General features: G+C 37.3%; 1 protein-coding gene and 1 long non-coding RNA gene across 3 annotated transcripts in view; one reads left to right on the top strand and one right to left on the bottom strand.

The window, feature by feature from the left end:
* Positions 1-23,754, top strand: part of LOC126262881 (26S proteasome regulatory subunit 10B) — a 68,314-nt gene extending 44,560 nt beyond the window's left edge. The window contains exons 5-9 of one of the 2 annotated variants that reach the window (XM_049959757.1): positions 1,343-1,492; positions 5,395-5,518; positions 5,642-5,742; positions 20,289-20,451; positions 23,465-23,754. In XM_049959757.1, coding sequence (XP_049815714.1) covers positions 1,343-1,492; positions 5,395-5,518; positions 5,642-5,742; positions 20,289-20,451; positions 23,465-23,655 — 729 coding nt within the window. In that variant the 3' untranslated portion in view covers positions 23,656-23,754. Of the gene's footprint in view, positions 1-1,342; positions 1,493-5,394; positions 5,519-5,641; positions 5,743-19,940; positions 20,104-20,288; positions 20,452-23,464 lie in introns of both variants that reach the window. The other variant, XM_049959756.1, reaches the window with a different exon arrangement.
* On the bottom strand, positions 10,633-12,293 carry LOC126262883 (uncharacterized). The gene is made up of 4 exons (XR_007546773.1): positions 12,159-12,293; positions 11,525-11,731; positions 11,000-11,365; positions 10,633-10,856 (listed from the first exon to the last, which is right to left on the bottom strand). It is a non-coding gene; the product is annotated as an uncharacterized LOC126262883 (long non-coding RNA).
* Positions 23,755-23,988: the final 234 nt, after the last annotated feature.

The raw sequence follows: 23,988 nt of genomic DNA, 5'->3' as shown, positions 1-23,988 counted from the left end.
GGAGCGGTGAAGCATTCCAATTGATTGGAGTAAAGTGGTCATTTCTGCTTACTAGAATAATAGTCAGAAAGATTTGTATAAGTATAGGTCTCTGTATTGCTGACATCAATGTGTTCTATAATTATGTAATATGAATTGTGATTCTGTGTTGCAAGCTTTTTGCAGATAGAAAAACTCCTCTGCAGGAATAAAATGGATTTAGCAGAAAGCATCTCCCTCTGTTTATCCGTGAGATTTAGAAGATTGTAGGTAATGGCATGCAGATTGATGGCTGTCAGCAGAAGAGGAAAACAAAATAGCCTCAGGGATAGGGAGATGGTGGGAGAGGGAGATAGGCCAGGAAGAGAATGAGGGTATGCTGGAAGGTCAGATAGCATGCTCTGGGCAAACCACCTCACCGAACCGAAAGTAATAGTTTCAGGAAGCCTTTACCTAGTTTTTCAAGGGGCGTTAAGGTCTGTAGTTCATGCCAGGTCACACTTCACTGCAGAGTGAAAAAATCTCCGTGGTTACACTACTTATTATGCAGTGTCATTCCTCAGTTTACAAAACATTGCTTTTTTGTGCTTTTTTAATCAGGTAAATAACTTCAACTTGAAGTTCATTTCATTATGGGAACCTTGATAATATAAGTGCCATATACATGTTATAATAATCATAACTTTTCAGAAAGTGTTTAGATACTGAAATGATTATATTACAAACTAGAGGTAAATACAAGGAATTCTTATATGTTGTTATAATACACACACGATAATTATTTCTCACTTTTATGACATTTGTGATCTGTTCATCTATATTTATATTTACATCTGCATGGATATTCTGCAAATCACACTTAAGTGCCTGGTAGATGGTCTATCAAACCATCTTTACAATAATTCTCTAATATTCCACTCACAAACAACATGCGGAAAAAACGAGCACCTTTATCTTTCCGTGTGAGCTCTGATTTCCCTTATTGTATTTTGATGATCGTTTCTCCTAATGAAGTTCAGCGTCAATAAAATATTTTGGCATTCGGAGGAGAAAGTTGGTGATTGAAATTTTGTGAGAAGATTCTGCTGCAGTGAAAACCGCCTTTGTTATAATGGTGTCCATTCCAAATCCTGTATCATGGCCATGACACTTATCTCCCCTATTTCACGATAAGACAAAACATGCTGCTCTTTGTTGAACTTTCTCAATGTACTCCGTTAATCCTATCCAGTAAGGATCCCACACCGAGCATCACTACTCCAGAAGAAGATTGACAAATGTAGTGTAGGCATGAGTTATGACCTCTTTAGATTGTATTTGAAATTGTGTACTATGTACATTTGCATATGTGTTCTCATTGCAGGTTATTGAACTACCACTGTTAAATCCAGAGCTGTTCCAGAGAGTTGGCATCACCCCACCTAAAGGTTGTCTTCTTTATGGACCTCCAGGCACAGGAAAAACTCTTCTTGCACGTGCAGTTGCAAGTCAGTTAGATGCCAATTTTTTGAAGGTAGGTCATTTCACTAACCTGCGGCAGCAATGTTGAAAATACTGGAATGGTATATATTCAGTGGAATGAGTGTAAGGGAACTCCTCATTCTAGAGAGAAAGCAATTTGTATTAGTGTAAATGAATACCGAGATGATTATTTTTAATGGCTGTGTCGTTTTTGTCTAATTATCATCAAATTTAATGGGTGCTGTAGCTAATTAAGGCATTTTCAATAAAGTGCTAATAGTTCTGCAAAGGGAATTAGCATTTCTGTCACCTTCAGAAATGTAGCAAAGTAAGACAGTGGAAGGGAAAGGGAGTGACTTAGAGAGAGAATGGACAGCAACTATGCATTACCTCCTGTGTCAGGGTCAAAATAAATCAAAATGCAGTAAATAATTTCAAAGCACACTATCCAAGTATACGGAATGTAGTACATAGATGTACCATTGGAGGTTGATGAGAGAAAAATTTTATTGAACTCTGATGGTATTTCAGGAGTATGAAGTGGGATAACTGACACCAGCCAGTCGTAAATGTACTGTTTCAGAAAAGAATGAATAATAATATTTATTCACATTATCTGTGTGCCTTTCACTACACTGAGATACAGAATGTCACGGATTTTTAGGTTGTAAAAAAGTATATTTTAGGCACCTAAAATAGGCTCCTTCAGTAGTTCATTTATGCTATATAAAATCTAAAATAGGCTCTAATAAAAATGATGCACAGAAAATAAAAATAAATTAAAATACACAGTGTTGACAGTATGAACATCTTATTAGTCATTAAAACAAGGAGAATGAATATTTATACAGTTACAGAGTACAGCAATCTACAACATTAATGTTGAACATAACTCCAAATATTTTTGAGTTCCTGCAAGATAAAGGTCTCCATAAAAAAGATGTGGCAATAGTTTAATTAATACATTCGTAGTTTCACATATTCTGACCATAGTTGGCTTCACAATAAATAACCAGAATCTTTTCTGGGTTTTCTAGTGAAAAGCTGTGGCGCTTGTCAGTCAGAATCAATTTATATGCTGAAAAAGAATGTTGGACAGGAATGCTGCAGTCAGGAGTGCTGGATTTTCCACTAAGTATGTCGACAGCTGTACACAACTCCTTCAGGCCAGTGTTCTTCTGCAAAACCATTTGCATTTTTGCCCGTACTTTTCCCCCTACTTCACCTTGCGCTTCATTAATTTTCATTTTGACTTCTTCAAGCAAAGAAATATTGTCGTAGATAGGTCTCCCTGAGCCTTCTAATTGTGAAATTATTCTTGCCATAAATGTGTAATGGGCCCTAATGTAAGATCAAGTCCCGTTTTAAAGAAGAGTCTTTGAGTAACTCAATTGCTGCATTTACGGATGCAGCATCCTCCGGTATATTTTCAACCACCTTCTGGACAGCTGAGAGACGCGTACTATAGTATTCTGCTGCTATCAGCCACGTGCCCCAGCGGGTGACAACAGGCTCTGGCGGCAATGGGACATCTGGAAGCTGTTCTTTGAATGTCTATATTCTTGATGGTGCCTTAACAAAAATTTTCTTCACCATAGAGATTACTTTATTTACTTTAGGAAATTGTAGCCTTACTTGCTCTGCTATGTGGTTGATCCCATGCACTACACAAGTTACGTGCAGCATCAATGGGTAGAATAATTTTAATTGTTGAAACGCTGCTATCATATATGCAGCAGCATCAGTGACGGCCAGAAGCACCTTATTCTCATCCACTCTGTTTGGGTATAGCACCTTAAGCCCATTGTTCACAAACTGTCCTATTGTTTGTTGGTTAGTTTTTGCAAGCTGTTTTGAGTAAATCAAATGAGCCCTGGGTGGAGTGTATGGATCTAGCTTGCCAATAATCAGGTTTGCAATGTAACGGCCAAGACTGCCAGCAGTTTCATCCACAGAAATCTATATACAAGATTCTCCAAGAGTTTGCTTCAATTTTTACTTTCGTTCAACATTAGATTTATGTGCGATTCCATCTGCATGCTAAGTTAAGTGAGATTTCTTTAACACTCGAAACCTAATATGAGAGAAAAGGGAAATGCAGTTTAGAATCGCATATAAAGAGTATTTCGTATTACTAAAGGATAGCGATAAAAAAGAATCCTAAGTGACAGGAAAATAAGAAGTCTAAGAAAAACAGCAACTAACCTCCTTGTTGCATACTTGGCAGAAAATAATTTTCCCATCTGTTGTATAATGCGGAAAATCTTGCAGCCACTGCCTTACATGAGTAGACTTTGAACTAGCTGTTTTTGGCATGGTGTAGTATTCTCACACACAAACTAGAATTTATTTTGCACTTAGAATGTCAGTAACACTTGACATGTCGGTGGTTACACAGTGTTCTGAACTACTGATTTGTTTTCGCTGCGAAAAAGTGAATGATGACCCTTTTTTACTGCGGTGCATGGGAGCGGTAGGGAAAATACCGTACTCGTTGCTGGACATTTGGCACCTGACAGATGGCCGCCCCTTCTGAACAAGCGAATGGAATCTACCGGTGCTTCAGATGAAAACATCTCACTACTGGCAAATTATTTTTTGAACCGGAAAATTCACGTATAATACCGTTCACGAAACAGAGTAGTTTGATAGGACTGCCTGTAGACAGCAGCGAGAAAATGCGCGAAGGGCAGTAATTTAGCTATAGAGGGCGTCTACGATTAACATTGTGATTTTTTAATCCGTGCTCAGCTTAAGGCCTATGAAACCGTTTCTTTGCGAAAATACATAGCTGGCCAGAATCCTACGAACGAAATATTTTCAAATATAACATTTAGTACTCCCACGTTCGATTCTAATGTGTAACTCAAATCTGTGACTGGTTCCCATTCGCTCACCGAAGTTAAGCACTGTCGCGCTCGGCGCGTATTTGAATGGATGACCATTCAACCGTGCCGAGTGCTGTTGGTAGTAAGGCAAGCAAAGGAATTGTAAACAGTCTCTAACGACCTTCGCCTTCGACGAGACGTAAAGCCCTAAGTTTACTCCCTTTTTCTAATCTTTGAAAACACAAGAACTCTGTCAGATTAACGAAATAGGTACTATTTAGGATTTTGATGCCGAAATAGGCAAAATTAGGCGTCAACGTCGGAATACGCAATTTTAGGTCCTGTAGAACTAATGGTATTCAGTTTAGTTAGTCATGAGACGCATAAGTACCAACTTATATGCAAACTGGAGTTTAGGAAAAAAAAAAAGGTTTTAACCTAAAGATCCGTGACCTATTTTTTACATATGAATAATAAAACACCTATAAAGAGTATTTGGTATTATCAGGGATAGCGATATAAAAAAATAAAAAAAGACCGAAGTGTTAGGCAAATACAAAGCATGAGCGCATATCAACTAGCCACCTTGCTTCACACTGGGCAGAAAATATTTTTTCCATCTGTCGTATAGTGTGGAAAAACTTGGAGCCACTGTCTTATATGATGAAATAGGCACTTTTTAGGATATTAAAGCCGAAATAGGCACTAACGTCGAAATAGGCTTTTTTAGGTCGTATAGAATTAACGCTATTAAGTGTAAATAGTCATGAAACGCATAAGTACAAATTTTTATGCAAATAGGAACTCAGGAACAAAATAGGTTTTTACCTAAAATCCGCGGTCTAGTTATTAGCTGGGAGGTTGTCTTGAACACAGTAGTGCTCTATTTGCTGCTGTTTTATAGGTTTTGGGTGGGAATTGGCAAAATGTTGGGAGTATTAATCTGGTATGAAATTAGGTTAGTGAAGCAGTTATCATAATGACATAGAATGTGAATAATTCACTACTTGGTATTAAGGGGTCTGATTTGTTTGCATAAAAAGGAAACACATAAGTTCTCAGTATCTAATTTGACTGCTAATAACACTTACTGCTTAAATTAATTGGCATATTTTTTTGTTTCTAGGTTGTCTCTAGTGCTATTGTGGATAAATATATTGGAGAAAGTGCTCGTCTGATTAGAGAAATGTTTAATTATGCTCGTGATCATCAGCCATGTATCATCTTTATGGATGAAATTGATGCTATTGGTAACTATCTAATGTTCGTGAAATACTAGAGGATATAGCTATCAAAATATTTAAATAATTAACCTATCATAGACAACTGAAACAGCTGTACATTTTGGGTAAATAGTAACATATTTCATTCAGGTGGTAGAAGGTTCTCAGAAGGAACATCAGCAGATAGAGAAATCCAAAGAACTTTGATGGAGCTTCTTAACCAGATGGATGGCTTTGATTCCCTGGGTCAGGTATGTTTATGTTAAAGTAACTGCATCCTTTACAGTAAGCGTTAAAATAAGCTAAAAAGTAATTTTACTCTTTAAATACATCTGTCATATTTGTGGGATATGGATAATTGTAGAAAGTACACTGGGTGACTGATAGTTGAAGTATGTTAATAGAATGTCTACTATGTTAATTTTGGTGACTGAAGCTCAATGGCTGTTATCAGAAGATCCAGATTTTGCTTTATCTCTGTAGATGATACACTGAGGAATAAAGAAAATAGAAGGATACAAGAATAAAACATAGTTCTAGTCATTGGATGAAAAGGCTGTCAGGAAATATTTGAACTTAAACAGATAGTTCCTAGGAAAATGGGTTGTAATTAAATTTTGACAAGATTTGGTACATACAGTGCAGTAGTTCTCTACAAGCTGTAAAATTAGTATATTCACACAGTGAGGTGAAAGATGTAGATAGTGTTAAGTTATTTGGACTACAGATAGATCATAACCATAACTGCAAAACCCACATGCTAGAATTTGTGAAGTGTCTAAGCTCAGCCACATTTTCAGCATTTGCAGTTAATGCTATAGCTGATGTAAAATGAAGAAACTAGTGTAGTTAGCATATTTCATTGACCAATGAGTTTTGGAATCGTTTTTTGTGAAACTCAACTTAAAGGACTAATAAAGAGTCTTTCATTAATCCTTTAACTGCCCTGGTTGAGTTAATTGCTCATGTGCTGCCATTCCACATGTGCTGAGGACTTGTTTAAAACTGACCCCCTAGGTTTTCGTGAAGCCCTGTTGACATGTTTACGCATCCTATTCTGCCGACCTCTCACTGCTACAGATAAGTTATTTCTGTATCTCGGTGAATAAAAAAGTTTTGAGTATTTTATCAAACATCACATGTGCCTCTTTGCATGCTATCATTTGCAAAAAACCTTGGTTGATATCCTGAACAGTTTATGAAATATGATGACAGTTAAGACAATGATTCGTGATGCACTGGGATGGAAATGGGCGCCTTGCATGTGTCCGTTCATCAGATATAAAAATCAGCAACTCAAGACTGAAGTGAGATATCATTCTGATCTAAATTTCAAGTAAATTTTGAATGTATTACCTACATTTCATAAACTGCAATGTATGAGCTAAAATCTGTTATGCGCTAAGTTTACGTTATTACCTCTGCAAACTCTAAAGTTTCGTTCAGTGTTTCACTTAATATGGTGCAGCGCAACAATATATCATATAACGAAAAGAAATTCAATCCTTTATTGAGGGAAGGTGTTAGATTGTAAGGTGTGCAAAAATCGAATTTTTTTCACCTAATTGTTTTCTTAAAATCGGAAGATAAGTATCTCATAGTGGCCACATTATCGTTTCTCATTACAGGTATTAGCATTTTGCGAGCAGTACAGCCATAACAAAGTTGCACTTGGTGCAGAATGCAGAGAGCATGTCTGTAGCAGTGAAAGGATTAAGAATGATACTCCACTGCAGAGTGAAAATCTCATTCAAAAATGATACTTTTTAAAGTTTGAAAAAAGCAATAAACCACACAATGCATAAAAGTGAATGGTACTTTATTTGAAGCTTAGACATTGCAGTTATGTTGTGAACAAAATATCATTTGAAAATGTCCACCATAGCTTTGAACATGACAAACGCAATGTCTCCAATTGTTAGTCACTCTGTCCAACACTAGTGGTTTTAGCCTGTCGAATGTTCGCCTCCAAATGTTCCAAAGTTCATGGCTTGTCGGGATACACCTGGACTTTGATGCTACCCCAAAGAAAAAAATCCATGGATGTTAAATTACCTGACCGCGCAGTCAATGCACAGATCCACGCTTCAGATGATCTGGTTGCCAAACTTTTCTCTCAGCAAATTGAGCATAACATCAGCTGTGTGGCATGCTGTGCCATTCTGCTGGAACCACGTTTTCAATACCTGCGGTCTCAGTATCTGGCCACAGAAACTCACATAACATGGATCTGTAGCTGTTGCCGTTGACAGTAATGGTTTTTCTCTCATTATCTCGAAAGAAATAATGTCCGGTGATGCCCCTGCATCATAAACCGTGCCACATGGTGAGTTTTTCTGAATGCAGTAGTACTTCATGGACCACTTGTGGGTTCTCTCTCTCTCTCTCTCTCTCTCTCTCTCTCTCTAATAACAATTATTTTTGTCATTGAGACAGCCACTAAGACAAAAATGTGCCTTATTTGATATGATTTTTCCATTGTAATCTGTATCAGCTTCCACTGCTGTATGTCCCAATCATCGAACTTGTGACACAATCTGTGATTGTTTGGTTTTAACTTTTGAGTCGATACAACTTTATACAGATGCGGGCCTAAATCCTTTTGTAAGATTCAACAAGTTGTGTCAGATAGCCACAACTCTGAGATCATCTTGAAAATGATAATTTTGGCTTTGTCTCAATACTGGTTGCTATTACTGTGTGCTTTACTTTGTGACTTGATGACTTTGGTCATGTAGAGTGAAATCCCATTCAAAATTGGCCTCTGTGTGGCACATCGCTGAATACAGGAATGGGGTTTGTGACCCGATTCTCTGCTGACAAACGACGAGCACCCACAACTTAGCTGCCACTTTGGCATAGTTTTCTAATGAGTTATAAAAATTCAGAAAAAGTGAGTTACTGCATGAAGAAACTGCAAATTTTACTCGGTATTTTCACACCTGGAAGCACACAAAAAATACCTTAGAAACTGGAAATTACAATTTTAAAAAGCATCACTCTTAATAAAAGACCCTTTATTTTCAGAACACAGTAGCATGTCGTAAGAAACACACCAACATCCATACTTGGCAAACCAGTGTGACAAGCCTGGTAGTTGGTACTTGCCATTAAGTACAAACAGTGAAACCCCACTTTTGCACTTTTCAAGGGACGTTCAAAAAATGGTGTAAAATGCGCGAAACTGTAAAATGGGGGAAATAACATTTTAAGCTGTAAAAGTTATGTATAGGATACCCCCTTGCATTTTCAAACTTTGTGGATGATATACAAGGGATGGAACTTAAATAGTGGCAACTATTTATTCACAACCGATACAAGAGTGTTACATGTTTGCACCTGTTACTGTCCTTCAAAGTAGTCACCAGCATTGTGTAGAACCCATTGCCAGGCGAAGTATACCGTTAGCAGAGACTGTTACGTTGATGGTGCAAATGGAGCTGTCTAAAGTTATGGTGATTCTCATGAACGACTGTGATGGTGTTATCCTAATGCATTACGTTCGGGGACTGATGACCTCAGATGTTAAGTCCCATAGTGCTTAGAACCATTGTGAGCATTACGTTCCTCCACAGCAAACCGTCAATGCACAGTATTACTGTTCGTTTTTGGAGCATCACCTGCAACCAGCTTTGCGAAAGAAGCGGTGACACACTCTGTGGAACCCACCCATCATTTTGCAGGACAGTGCGCGGGTGCATACAGTGCAAGTTGGGCTGCTCTGTTTGGTCGATGGGACTGGGAAGTACTGTACTATCCACCATACTCCCCGGATTTAAGTCCTTGTGACTTTGATTTGATTCCGAAGATGAAGGAACCACTTCGTGGCATTCGCTTCAGAACTCTTCCAGAGATTCGACATGCAGTAGACCGCTCCATTCACACCATCAACAGAACAGGCTCTGCTAACGGTATACTACGCCTTCCACATCGCTGGCAATGGGTTCTACACAATGCTGGTGACTACTTTGAAGGACAGTAACAGGTGCAAACATGTAACTCTTTTGTATCGGTTGTGAATAAATAGTTGCCACTATTTAAGTTGCAACTCTCGTATGTACATAACAGGCATCAAAAGACTTGTCAGGGGCTTGTTTATCATCTAATAAAGGTTTATTACCCAATAAAAACCTCTGATATAACTGGAACTGATAAGTGTCTGGGAAGGAGGAATGTTTGACTCAATTTCATACATCATAATCAATGTTTTTGAAAGCCTGCAGCTGTCATTCATTATTTAAGTAATGAAATACTGCACTAGTTACGTATTTTTTCATGCTTTGCACGGCACATTTCAAGAATTTTTTTCACATTGTCAAGTGCAAATATGTAGCTACATATCTTGTGTTGTTTGCATTTTTGTTCTATCTCTCTCTGCTGTAATAGTCTTTTTGAGGTTACCAGGTACTGTGCCACTTTAGTTATGCAGAAAACCACACACACACACACACACACACACACACACACACACACACACACACACAAATTATCACTCACATTGTCTGTTTGTGTAACATCGCAAAAAAATACATATGTAAATACTGCTCTTGACAACAAGAATAAATTCAGCATGAAAAAAAATATGTAACCGGCACTGAGTTTATACTAAAAATGTTTGGGTGACGCAAAAATGAATGACAGTGTCAACTAGTGCTACAAGTGGCCAAATGCCAAAACACGCTAAATATGTTTTGACAAAGGTGTCACGATCACAACAATCGTGAAAGTGCGTTTGCACAGTATAGGCAATTTGGATGTGGCTGTGATTGGTCATAATTAGTGTTTGTATCGATATGCACTTAAAACCCATGAAATATGCGCCAAAACTCCTCGAAATATGCAGTTAAAATATGCTCTTACTGCCAGTATATGCCTTTAAATATGCAGCTAAAATTCTTTAATTATGCATGTCTCTTAGATAAATTCTTTAAAATATGCATCTTACATGGGAAAATTAATGAATAACCATCAAATATTTTCAATAATGGCTATAATTCAATGAATAAAATGAAGTACAACATAGGTACTTGCATGATAAGTTTGGTAAATTCTAAAAATTAGTTTGTTTGGACTACCAACATTTTTTCCATATTCTCTACATGAAAATTTTGCTGTGGTCAGATAACATTTTCAGTCTCTCACCAATATGACCTGGCCAACTCTTGCTCTGTGTCCTGAGTCCTTCGACAAGAGCCACTGCCTTAGTATCTTCCATGTTAAGAGTCTCAAGTTTCTCATTTAGGTCTGGAAGGCCACCCAATTGCGCTCAGATGCAAGATAGGCTGTGTAACACGCTGGAATTCTTCAGGGCATCCTTGGCTTTTCGTATGGCTAAATTTTCGCTATCTTCAAAGCCCTTTAAGGCCTGGAACAAGAAAGTAGTAATCTAGTGAATGTCGGTTTCAAGCTGAAAACTGCTATACAGAGAAATAAGCTTAATATTGAAATTATGTTTTGTTTGTTTTCTTTGCTTATTCAATTTATCCAGAAATACATATGCACCCATACCTCTTCAACTTTTCTGTGGTTGTCTGCAAAATAGTTTGCAGCTGAAATCCATGTTCCCCACCTCATCAAGACTGGCTCAGGTAGCAGAGGACAGTCAGGGAGAGCAGTCTTGAAAGCTCTCACTCTACTTGGTGCCTTGATGAAACCTTCTTTGCTGAAGATATAAGGCTGTTGACCTCTGGCAATGTGGTTCTGACCTCTTCAGCAACTCGATGGATGCCATGACCCAGACACGTGAGGTGAATAATTTTAGGGTAAAACACACGGAGACACTCTGCGGCCTTCAGCATATATGCAGCACTGTCCATCACAATGGCCAAAACCTTGTTCTCGCCACATTTCTGATCTTCCTTTCTCCATAGCACACTTGAAAGAAAATCAAAGGATTTTACAATTTTTTTTATTTTATTATTGGCTCAGTACATAATGTGAAAACCTAATTATTGGCTCGGGATATGATGTGAAAAACTGTGCTCTTATATTACCTACATTTACTTTAAACTATTCAATATTGGCAAAACTTACACAATGCTTCCTGCATTGTGCATGTAGTCATGGCGTGTATCGTTTGTTCCATGTCTTTGCACAGTATGAGGTGTCCTCATCCAGCCTCGTAAGCAGAGAGTTTTCCAATTATGGCGTGCACCATATACCGACAGCAAGAATCAGTGATTTCGTCAATGAATAGCCAGACTGGGGAATGGCCAATGTCTTCCTAATATTCTCCAATGTCTGTAATAGAGAAACTAAATTAAAAAATACATGTAAACATGTGGACACTACACAGGAGACGTACACATGAAAACAAACTATATCCATTTTAGCTCCTACCTATATTTTGACTGTCTTCTTATGTATATACAATGACCAAAATAATAGTCATTTAATTTGCAAAAAAAAGTTATATTCTTTAAAAATAAATTTAGTTCCTTTTTTTTTGCAGTGAACGTTCAGAGACAGACTCTCTTCTTCTCAAGTCCTTTCTTCATTTGTCTTTTCCTTTCTTGAAAAACTTCACATACTTTAAGTTTAGTTTTTTTTTTTTAATTCAAGTAACAATGTTCATTTTACAATAAATTTATTTTTGGAGTTTTTTAAATTAATGACTGTTATTTTGGCCCATGTATAAACCAAATTATATCCATTGATTTTCACATACCTATGTTCATAGAAATTACCAAAAACCCTTTTCATACAATGGGTCCACATAGTTCTTTCTGAGCGTTGACTCGTGAGGAATATCTTTTCCTGTGTATTTTTCAAGAAAGCCCTTAATCCTTCATTCTCCAACTTAGTCAAGGAGATGTTTGCTTTTATTAAAGCCTCACAAAGATCTTCATTGAACTCATTTTTGTTGTCTATATGCTTCAAAAATGAGATGATCAGTGGTTGCTGTGAAGTTTTAACAATGTCTTGGTTACGTTGTTCTGGTGCTGAGATGTCTTTTTATGCTGATCCAGTTGAAATTTTTTCCCATCCCTGACCTAAAGCGTTGGAGAAGGGAATAAATATCAATAAGTACATACAATTGTACAAAAATGTAAGAGAACAGTGTGTACCCGCGAGATGGTCACTCAAAAAAGTGAATTAAGACTACAAATTGGAACGTCTATCCTCTCACAACATTTAACATTTTTTTTTTATTTGCAATAATGCTGAAGGTAATTCCTAAATGTTTTTATCTTTTCTTTTCTTTACTTTTGTACATAGAAAACATGCACGCAAATTTACGAATGAATTTAATAATTGTTTTAATTTCTCGGAAAAATTATCTAAAAAGAAAAAAAATTAAACTTACCTCTTTTTCACATAGCTATATTATTTTTCCGTCCATTGTAAAAGCACAATTGCTCCCGATCCATTTCCGTAAATTATTGGTTTTTGGCTGGGTTGTATTCATAATTCGAAGAAGGTAGCAAAGTGTCAATGTGAATAGCACGGAAACATACGCAAGAATGATTCATATTTCAAAATGCCAACAATAACGAGTAGGGCAACACAAATACTGGAGCACGTGTCTACTCTGATAATCCATCTTGCATCATTGAACCATCACAAGTCCTTAGCATCCTTATCAGAGAGACTACCTAAGTGGAAAAACAAGACTGTGTCCCTCCATAAGCTACCCACGTTTACCTGAAAGGCTTTTATCCTGATGGATCATCTCGTATTATCTCATTTTGGAAATTTATTGGTCTAATATTCTGGGAGGTTCTTGGGTTGCCAGGGAACTAAATTAACCTCAATATGACCTCTAAATATCAAAAATATGCACCTTTATGGACATTTCCTCTAAATATGACAATAGTATGCTCAAACACTAAAAATACGCAAATATATGCAATTTAAATTTGAATTTAATATAATATCATAATTCGTAAAGACACAACACCAGGTACCGTAAGAAAATGATATGCAAAATCCAAACTCTAGTCATGATATCTTGAATAAACAAACCTAGTTACTCCCATCAGCCACCACGCCAAGTAGAGCTTGGCAGCTGCGGCAGATATGGTACAAATTGTTCAAACTTTTACACATTTACCGGTTCAAATCCCTGGTGTGAAGAAACTTAACCACGTAATATTTGTAAACACTACTGGATGGCCAACATCGTGCCAGAGTCATTTTTTTTCTGCACAAACAGTTTTTTGTAACGCGTAAATCGCAGGAAAATTCTAAATATGTTGACACAAAATCGGGTGCAAATTAATATTTTGGACATAGGAAATTTGACTGGAATGAAAAAAATGTTGTAAATGGCAGGAAAATGTTAATTCCAGGAATGTAAAACTGGGGTTATACTGTATAAGATTTTTTGTGTAAAAGGGAAATTCAGTTGAGTGCTTTATGCATTATGAGATAAAATTGTTGGCCAGTGCTTACCTTCAGAAGACTGGTGATAGACAGGTACAAAAGGACCACACTACCTAGTTTTTGGAGCTAATAGTTCCCTTGTAGGGGAGAAGAGGTGGGGGGAGGGAGGGTGGAGGGCTATGTTGGGAAATGTTAAAAAAGGAGGGCAGGTCACTCTGATCCCATGATGACAGAGAACCCAACATAACTCCCTCACCAAGGGAAATGTTGCTTCCTAAAGCTGCTTTGTGTGTCTCTTATAATTATATTTGTATCCATCAGTGTTACTATACATTTAGTCTCCTGGATGTAAGTACTAGCAAGCAGTCCTATCTCGTAATTTATTAGATTCTTTCCGTGCTCCATTTGCGTATGGAATTATACAGTGAGATAAGAGTCGTTGGATACCTCCTAATATCGTGTCGGAGCTCCCTTTGCCTGGCGTAGCACAGCAGCTCGACGTGCCATGGACTCAAGCCTTTAAAGGCCCCGTACAGAAATACTGAGCCATGCTACCTCTATAGCCATCCATAATTGTGGAAGTGTTTCTGGTGCAGGAATTTTGTACTCGAACAACCTCTCAATTATGTCCCTTCTATGTCCAGTGGGATTAATGTAGGGCAATCTGAGTGACCAAACTGTTAGTTCAAATTTTTCAGAATGTTCTTCACACCAATCGCGAACAATTGTGGCCCAGTGATGAGGCACATTGTCATTCTTAAAAATTCCATTGTGGTTTGGGAACATGAATTCCATGAATGAATGGTTGCAGGTGGTCTCTAAGTACCCAAACATAGCCATTTCCAGTCTTTGATCAGTTCAGTTGGACCACAGGACCTAGTCCACTCCATGTAAACACAGCCTACACCATTATAGTGCCACTGCCAGCTTGCATAGTATCTTGTTGGCAACTTGGGCTTGTGGCTTCACGGAATCTGCACCACACTTGAACCCTACCATCAGCTCTTACCAACTGAAATCTGGTCACATCTGACCAGACCACAGTTTTCCAGTCATAGAGGATCCAATTGATATGGTCACGAGCCCAGGCGAGGTGTTGCAGGCAATGTCGTGCTGTTAGCAGAGGCACTTGCATTGTTTGTCTGCTGCCATAGCCCATTAACACCAAATTTCTCTGCACTGCCCTAACGGATACATTCGTTGTACATCCCACATTGATTTCTGTGGTAATTTCATAAGGTGTTGCTTGTCTGTTAGCACTGACAACTCTATGCAAACGCCCCTTCTCTCAGTCCTTAAGTAATGATTGTTGGCTACTGCATTGTCAGTGGTGTGGGGTAGTGCCTGAAATTTGGTATTCACAGCACACTCTTGATCCTGTGGATCACAGAATATTTAAGTTCTTATTGATTTCCGAAATGGAATTACCCATGCGTCTAGGTCCAATGACTATTATGCATCAAAAGTCTGTTAATTCCCATTGTGCAGCCATAATCACATTGGAAACCTTTTCATGTGGGAGTCCAAATGACAGTTCCGCCAATGCACTGCTCTTTTATACCTTGTGTACACCATACTACCACCTTGTATGTATATGCGTGTCACTAGCCCATGACTTGTCACCTCAGTGTATGTGCTTAATTGCCTCTGTAAATACTATAATTATCTCAAATTGTCTTCACAGTCCCTAAGGGACCAGCATATGGTGGGTCATAGTGTATTCCTGAACTTCTCACTTAATGCTGGTTTCAGAAACTTCATAAGTCTGTAGATGTCTATAGATAATTGGTGTTTACCTTCAAGTGGCTGCCATTTTGAGTTTCCAGCATTTCCATTAGGTTCTTCCATGAGTCCAACAAACCTGTGAATGTTTCTGCAGCAGTTCTTTGAATACATTCAACATTGCCTATTAGTAGTATTTGACATGGCTGCTACACATTTAAGCAGTATTCTAAGATAGCTTGCAGAGTGTATTGAAAGCAATCTCCTTTGCAGATGGATAGCATTTTGCCAGTATGCTACCAGTGAAGTTGAGTATGTCACCAGCCTTTCTCACAGTTGAGCCTACATGATAATTTCATGTCATATATCTACAAATTGCTACACCCAGGCATTTGTATAAGTTAAATGATTACAATTGTCTCATTGATAATGTAGCCATAGGATACAGCATTTCTGTATTTTCTGATGAAGTGCACAATTTTACATTTCAGAACATGTAAAACATTTCACGATTGCACCATTGCACCATTTTTAAATCTTATCAAGATCTGACTGACTGTTTGTGCATTTTTTTCAGAAATTAATTAGACAACTACGCCATATGCAAAAAGCCTGAAGTTACTATTAAATTGTCTGCCATATCATTGAAATATATGAACAGTGATGGTCCCAACGCAGATTACAGGGGAATGCATGACATTAATTATACACCTGTCATCTAAGATAACAGGCTGTGTTCATCAAAAAATCCTCAGATCTCTCTCAAATTTATTCATCCCCTGATGACCATATTTTAATTAATAACAGTATAGTACTGAGTCACATCCTTTCAAAAGTTAAGAAACACTACAGCAGCCTGGCTGCCTTGATCCATGACTTTCAGGATGTAATGTTTGAAAAGCACGAATTGAGTTTCACATGAACAATATTTTCAGAATCCATGCTTGTTGGCATCGAGGAGGTCATTCTGTTTGAGACACCTCATTACATTTGATTTCGGAATACATTTTAAGACTTTTCAGCAGATGGATATCAGTGTCATAGGAGGGTAGTATTGAGGACCACTTCTGCTACCTTCTTGTAGCTGGGTGTGACTTAAGCTTTCTTCCAACTACTAGTATTTTATTTGATTAATCAACAGTGTATTCTATTTAAAATTAGGCTAACTCACCTGCAAATTCTGTATAACATCTGATATGGATTCCATGAGGCCCCTGGAGCTTTGTTCAGTTTTAGCAATTTTATCTCTTTCGCAACACCACTGACAGTAATATCTGTATTACTCATCTTTGCACTGGTGCAAGAATTGAACTGGAGCAGTTCTTGTGAAAATACCATTATTGCTTTTGCTTTGTTGTCTCCAGTCTCAGTTTGTGTATCAGCCAAGAGTATTTGGACACATTAACATTGGTGCCACTGACAGCCTTTACATATCAACCGAAATTCTTGGAGTTTTTTGAGAGTTATTGTGACAAAGATTCTGCCATAGGACTAAATGTTTAAAGTTCCTCATTGAGGTAGACATTGCTGCACCTTTATCCAGTGTACTAAAGGTCTAAATCTTTTTACAGTGTTTTAAGTTCCCCTCTGTATTTTGGTTCAGTATAGACGTCCTCAGAGAGGTCAAATCTATATACCGTTAGATCTAATGTACTGGGTGTTTTCATCACAGTGGTTACAAACTTTCAGGAAAGATTGAGTGCACCTAGATGATGGGAAATTACATAGCAATGGATGGTTGGAAACACTTTCTTAGCACGGTAGTGATGACGTGAATCACTAGGAAGGAAGGATACAAGCAGGGTAAGAAAACATGTTTATTATGTAAGAACAAAAGCAGACAACAATAACTATCAAAGAAGGTGTTCGAAATTACGACTCTGAACCGTGATGCAGGCCTCACATTTCTGGTGCAAGAAATATCTGATCGCCTGGAAAATGCTGAGCATGCCCCAGACTTCCCCAGCAGTTGCCATGATGCATGCAACAAGTTCCTCAGCACTGTTAATGGAGGTTTAATACACTAGTGTCTTGACATATCCCCAGAGGAAGTAGTTGAAGGCAAGTGAGGTCTGGCGGTTTTGCTGGCCAGTACACTGGAGCATCCTGGCGGATCCAATGTTGACGACACATTGCATCCGGATGATGACGCACATCAAGACTGTGGTATGTGGGGGACCATCATGCTGAAATCACATCGCAGAATGCATTGCAGCGGGTATGTGTGCATCGTCCAATAGCTGAAGCAATACTTGCTGAAGAAAGATGAGATAGGTTCCATGTGACAAATGCTGGGCACGAAGTACAGCCCAACTAGATGGTCAATATAATACTGGTCTATACAGTAACTGAAAATTGTCTGTGGACTGCACAATTCTTGTTGCGTCATATGCACATGGGTGTTGTGGAAGTTGGACATCTACCCCCACCCCCTCCTTCCCGCACTTGCGTCACCTCATCAGTGAAATAAATGGTGGCTGGAAAATGGAGATCTGTTGTATACATCTTTAAATACCGCCGTGCAATTGCGACTCATTGAGCAAAATGGTTTTCATCCAGTAGCTGCAGATGCAGGGTCTGTTAAGCTACAATAATTGCAAGTGCTCTTTAATAACTGCAGTAATTAACCTTGAAGAGACTAGTTTCTCTTATAACAAACGAAAAGCCTGGCATTAAATTTCCTGACTTCGTGAACTTAGTTGGAACGTTGATTCTCGAACTTTCTTTGTTTTAGAGGCTGTGTTCTCTAACAAGCTCAAAAATTGGGCAATTTATGATGAATGCACCTGAGACAACATTCTGCTATTGAAGGAGGAGAACATAGTATGGTATAACAGTTCCAGTCATTGCAAAACACTATTACGCCACAGAAGTTGCCTTCAAGAGATTTGTTTGTGTTGCAATCCTACACTTTCAAACACTTCCGTAGAACAAACTGGTTTAACAAGCAAAAAAAAGGTGGATATATTCTATTGATTACATAAATAGCTACACTACAATCAAGGGGAAATGATTTTCAAACCGGATATTGCTGCTGAACTGTGTAGAATACAGAACTGTAACTCACAGTAGTCAATTTACTATGTAAAATATTATGCACAACACTCTAAAAAAACCAAAAATATGTAGAAATATACCTTCATTTGTAAAGATGTACTTTAAAAGTAACTGGAAGGATTGTCTGCAGGACACTAATGCCAAAATTGTTTAGAGCACAAATGTAGATTACAACTAATGCTGCAGTACGAAACATGTAAGTAGATTTTAGTATTCAAAAATAGACCATTTATCATGACACATGCACAAGTTTTGATTCAGTCAACTTATATAGCGCATTTAAATTTAATCTAAAATGTTGGAGTCTAGACCATCTATAAATGAAACTTACACACTTCATCGCTATGTTGCAACATCTGGCAAAGACGTCTTAGTGCAGTTTGAGAAATACAACTAACATAATTTAAAGGGTTGTGGTGTAAGACAGTCATATCCAAGTGACAGAAAAGTTCAGTGATAATGTTGCACACTCAGATGAAATTGTATTACAGGAAGTACTCTCATTTCAGAGTGGAAGTTGTGTAGAAAGCATCACTACAGATTTTTCTATCATTTCTTATTGACTACAAATAATTTAATGGTTAAAGATAACTATTAACGGAATAGTAGATGGGCTGATAAGTTTAAAGGCACATAGACAAAAGTATTTTAGCTTTGGACAAATCCACACACACACACACACACACACTCTTCTGTGCAACTACATTATCCCTGCACATTGTTATTTGCATCATACTAGGACTTTCAATTACCATATTTAAAGCTTACTAGTGTTCCAACAGTGGAAGATCTGAGATTGAATAACAAGTGTATAAATTAGGTTACTGTTCACTACATAAGGAGGCCTTAAGTGGCAGGTAGTCACATTTAGTTAGATAACGTCCAGTAGTCTTAACTTTAAATGTGCCTTTCTGCCACTCAAAACATGTATGTGGTGAGTAGCAATCTACCCAATTTACAATGTGTACTGTTATTCCACTTGTCTGACAAGATTTATTTTCTCTGGTTACTTTTACACTGTTAGAACAAGTTTGTTTTTCTACATTTTCTAATGTGCTTAAACATTCAAAACGCTTGTTGACTAATTTTTGTGGCCTTACTTTACTTTAGTTTTTCAGTAATATATTAGTCTGTTATATACATAATATTGCATACATTTTATTTTTTAAAAAATTCTTTGTAAAACTTATACACATCACACATGTCAGTATTTCTGTATTTATAGTGAAGGCTTTTCCTTGTCACGCAAGAATTTTCACATGTAGTCAACATAGCAGAACTGTGTTTACTTTAACATAACAGTTTTAATTCATGCCAAAAAGCATATCTCATCTTCTAATAACAGGTGAAAATAATTATGGCCACCAACCGTCCAGATACTCTTGACCCTGCCCTGCTAAGGCCAGGCCGCCTTGACAGAAAGATTGAGATTCCTCTTCCTAATGAACAGGCACGCCTTGAAATTCTTAAGATACATGCTGGACCAATTGCAAAACATGGTGAAATTGGTCAGTGTTTCTTAGCTGTATTATATATCTGTATATTCAGAAGTCACATATCTTATCTATTAGTTCAGTTTTTGTGAACTTCCATAAGTGTACCACCTATATCCATTGAAGTATAAGGGTAGTTTAAGATGCAGATGTAATAATACTTCTTTTAATAAAGTAATGCTTGCCAATTTTTGTTACAGGTGAAAATAATTATGGCCACCAATCGTCCAGATACTCTTGACCCTGCCCTGCTAAGGCCAGGCCGCCTTGACAGAAAGATTGAGATTCCTCTTCCTAATGAACAGGCACGCCTTGAAATTCTTAAGATACATGCTGGACCAATTGCAAAACATGGTGAAATTGGTCAGTGTTTCTTAGCTGTATTATATATCACCTAGTCTATTCCATATGGTTGTCTACGTGAGGATGTCATTCATGTGCATTACTTCTTTACTAGTTGTCTGTATATTCTGTGAATTTTTGCACTTTCATTTATTTTTGAACCCATCTTGTTCAAGGGAAAAGACAAGGATTCTATGAAAATCACCTTGGCTGTGGGCTATTCAAACAGATTTTACTATTCCGCATATACAAATGGCACATACTTATTAAAGACCACATTCTGTGCAAATATGAGTCGCAAAGTAACTTAAATATACAGAGGACATTTAGCAATGGTTTTGTCATTTCTTATTGAAGAGTTCATTTGGTTTATCACTTAGTTGTGGTAATAATACACTGGGTTTATATCAAGTTTGAATTAGACATATTGACTACAGTAATAAAACTGCCTTAAGTAACTCTAGATATTTCTATATCACAATCTGATCGTGTTCGTGATGAGTGTTTATGCAGATCATTATGCATGACCCATATTAGAGCTATTGCTGTCTTTCATTGTGTAGTATTTTATGTAGGCCCATTACATTATGAATATATTTTGTGTTTCTGTGCTCACTAAATTACAAGATGTTAGTCGACTTGTTTACATGTAAATCATGCCAAAATAATTTCCTTGTCTCCCTTCTGGCCTTACACTACTGTTTTAATAACAAAACAGGCACTCTGGATGGAACATTGTTGTAATAAGTCACAAAGTTTATTTTACTTTACAAATATAGTACTAAGAGATTTTGTAAAATTTGTTGAGTCCAGTATATTTTTGTTGTGAAGGATCTGGATTTTTGTATTGGTTGATAACATTTTCCAGAGCAAATATACAGTCCAATACTTCAATGTAACCGATGTGTGGCAAAATGATCAATGTGCTGCACATCACTTGGAGTCAGTTGTGACATTTTTTGATAGGGCATTGTGTTGACACTACTTATCAAAGATTCATGAAGAAATTTTTCTTCCAAGTGACCATGCCGAACTCTTGCCTCCATTTTTCAAGTCATAAAAACTTGCAATTGTATTACAACAAGAATATTTCTACTATACCCTCTTGAAGGTACTAAGGCTTTCTATAAGTCCGTGCATTGTTAGATTTTCAAGCTTGTTCCTTATGACATAAAATAATGTTGCTGGCATTCTAATTTCTATTAATAGCGTAATTACAGTGGTATAAATGTTGCTATAATTCTACTTTCAAGAGTGTGCATATTTAGTATTCTATATGGTGGGTAAAATAAAACTGGCCTGGAAAATATTTGCAAAAGGATATCACAGGGTTGTCCCTTGTTAATGAACATCACAGAAGATGCTGGAAATGGTCACTGTCGACATTGATGCAGTGCCGTGTGCTCAATTTATCAATCTGCGAGACACATGTAGCAACTCTGCATGAGGGATAGCAGCAGTTGCATTTCGAATGTTCTGATGTAGCTCTTCAGTGTGTGAGGATTATTTTAGTATGTCTGATGGTTCAGTTTGCCACACAAGTAAAAATCTCAGGGCCAGATAGTTCTCTTCACCTTGTGCAGTCGCAACGAGGTTGTCAAGGCTGGGTGTGCTTCTGCTCCATCTTGCTGAAAATATCTGCACTATCATTCATCTTCTGTAAACTGATCCCCATATAGAGTAAACTGATTCTGAACATACCAGTTAGCATTATCGGTGTGGTGAAAGAATCATGTTGCGCTGCAAAGCAACAGCTCTTCGTAATAGCGATGGGGATTTTCTGATGCATAATGGCACATGTTCTGGTAGTTCACATACCCTGATAGGCTGAACCAGGCCTCATCTCAAGATATGAAAAACTGAGGAATCAAAAGTACTGATTCCACTTCACTCAGAAACTGTAGTCAGAGCTCAAGATAGAAAAGATCGTCTGGACGCTTTTGACTTGTGCACGACATTAAATTTCTAAGTATGCAGATGCAGGCTGTTTTTTGATAATTGTTCAGTGTAAGAATCTTTTAATTCCCACTTGCACAGATAAACTGTGTAGAGATTTCATCAGACTTTGTTCCAGGCTTCCCTTTACTTGAGCTGTTTTCTGGTGTTTGAAGTCTTTTTGGACAGTTGCAGTTTTTATTCATTGCAGAGCTTGTTTCACACCATTGTGTTTATAAGTCTTGCATTGCAGACATTTTTTTGTAGGTCTTGACAAAATATTTCTAGTCTTAAACTATTGTATAGGTATCTTCAACTTTTATAATCCTGTCTTCCTCAGTTGCGTGTAATATTACGGTATATTGATAATTTTTACTTATGTTGCTGTCAGACGGTCCATAAGTAAAAATTATCAATATACCGTAATATTGTATAGATAGTTCCACACACATTTTCCACAAATTGTGCATAACTCCTGACAGTGAACACGAACTGGTTTATCGTGAGCACCATTTTGTGTAGCATTCAGCTGATCACTAAACATGTTTGCTACTCTTACTCAGTTGTATGCGATTATGCATTGTGAGAAATTCAAACATAACTTGCAACAATAATTGTATGTTGCTATGGCATTAGAGAGTAGATGATATCCATTAAAATCTGCCCTCAGCAATCCATTCTCATGATAGTTTATCTGTTTTTCAGTTTCAAATTCAGCACTCTGAGCTTCTACACTAGGTGTCACGGTTGGTCAGTGAAATCAAAACATTCCAGTTCATTGTTTCTCATTTATTACTGTCACACTTCTGAAACAACATGGGCGTGTACCAGCACCTCCTTCCCCCTTCCCCAAGAAACCTTAAGCAGGCACTTCAGAAATACTGAAATGTTTGATTTAAGGATCTTGATCTAATGCTGACATTAATTATGTAGCAAATAGCAGTACCAGTTGTCTCTTGTAGTATGATTATCTGATAAACAGTGTGTTTTACACTGGCCTTCACTGTACGTCCCACTTATAAGGAAAAACAGATAAAGTATTTAAAAATATATCACCACATAAGAAAAACTATTAATACATAAAATTTTTGTGTTCTAGATTATGAAGCAGTGGTGAAGTTATCTGATGGTTTCAATGGAGCAGATCTGCGGAATGTATGTACAGAAGCTGGTCTTTTTGCTATCAGAGCTGAACGAGAATATGTTATACAGGAGGACTTCATGAAAGCTGTGAGGAAAGTAGCAGATAACAAAAAGCTGGAATCAAAGTTGGACTATAAGCCTGTGTGATTTTTTTTATTCAGTACAATTATTCTGCTTACTGTGTGTTAGCATTTTTTTTCCGATTTTGTGTTCAAATACAATGAAAAAGTAAAACTTTTAACCACATACCTTGTGATTAATCTCCCATGTTGTTCCTTCAGGTGATTTTATTGTTTGCTTTTTTTGTTACAGTGCAGATGTTTCACATTCAATAAATTATCATTTTTTATTAAATTCAAATAATATTTGTCATTATTCTGTTTTATACACATCAAAGTAACACAGTACATGATATCTCTATAAGAACCAACTGATACATAACTCAATTATATAAGTTGAACTAAAACTTAGACAATACCC

The sequence above is a fragment of the Schistocerca nitens genome, chromosome 6 (genome assembly GCF_023898315.1).
Source record: "Schistocerca nitens isolate TAMUIC-IGC-003100 chromosome 6, iqSchNite1.1, whole genome shotgun sequence".
In the NCBI taxonomy this organism is placed as follows: domain Eukaryota; kingdom Metazoa; phylum Arthropoda; class Insecta; order Orthoptera; family Acrididae; genus Schistocerca; species Schistocerca nitens.
This window is presented reverse-complemented; position numbering and strand designations above follow the sequence as displayed.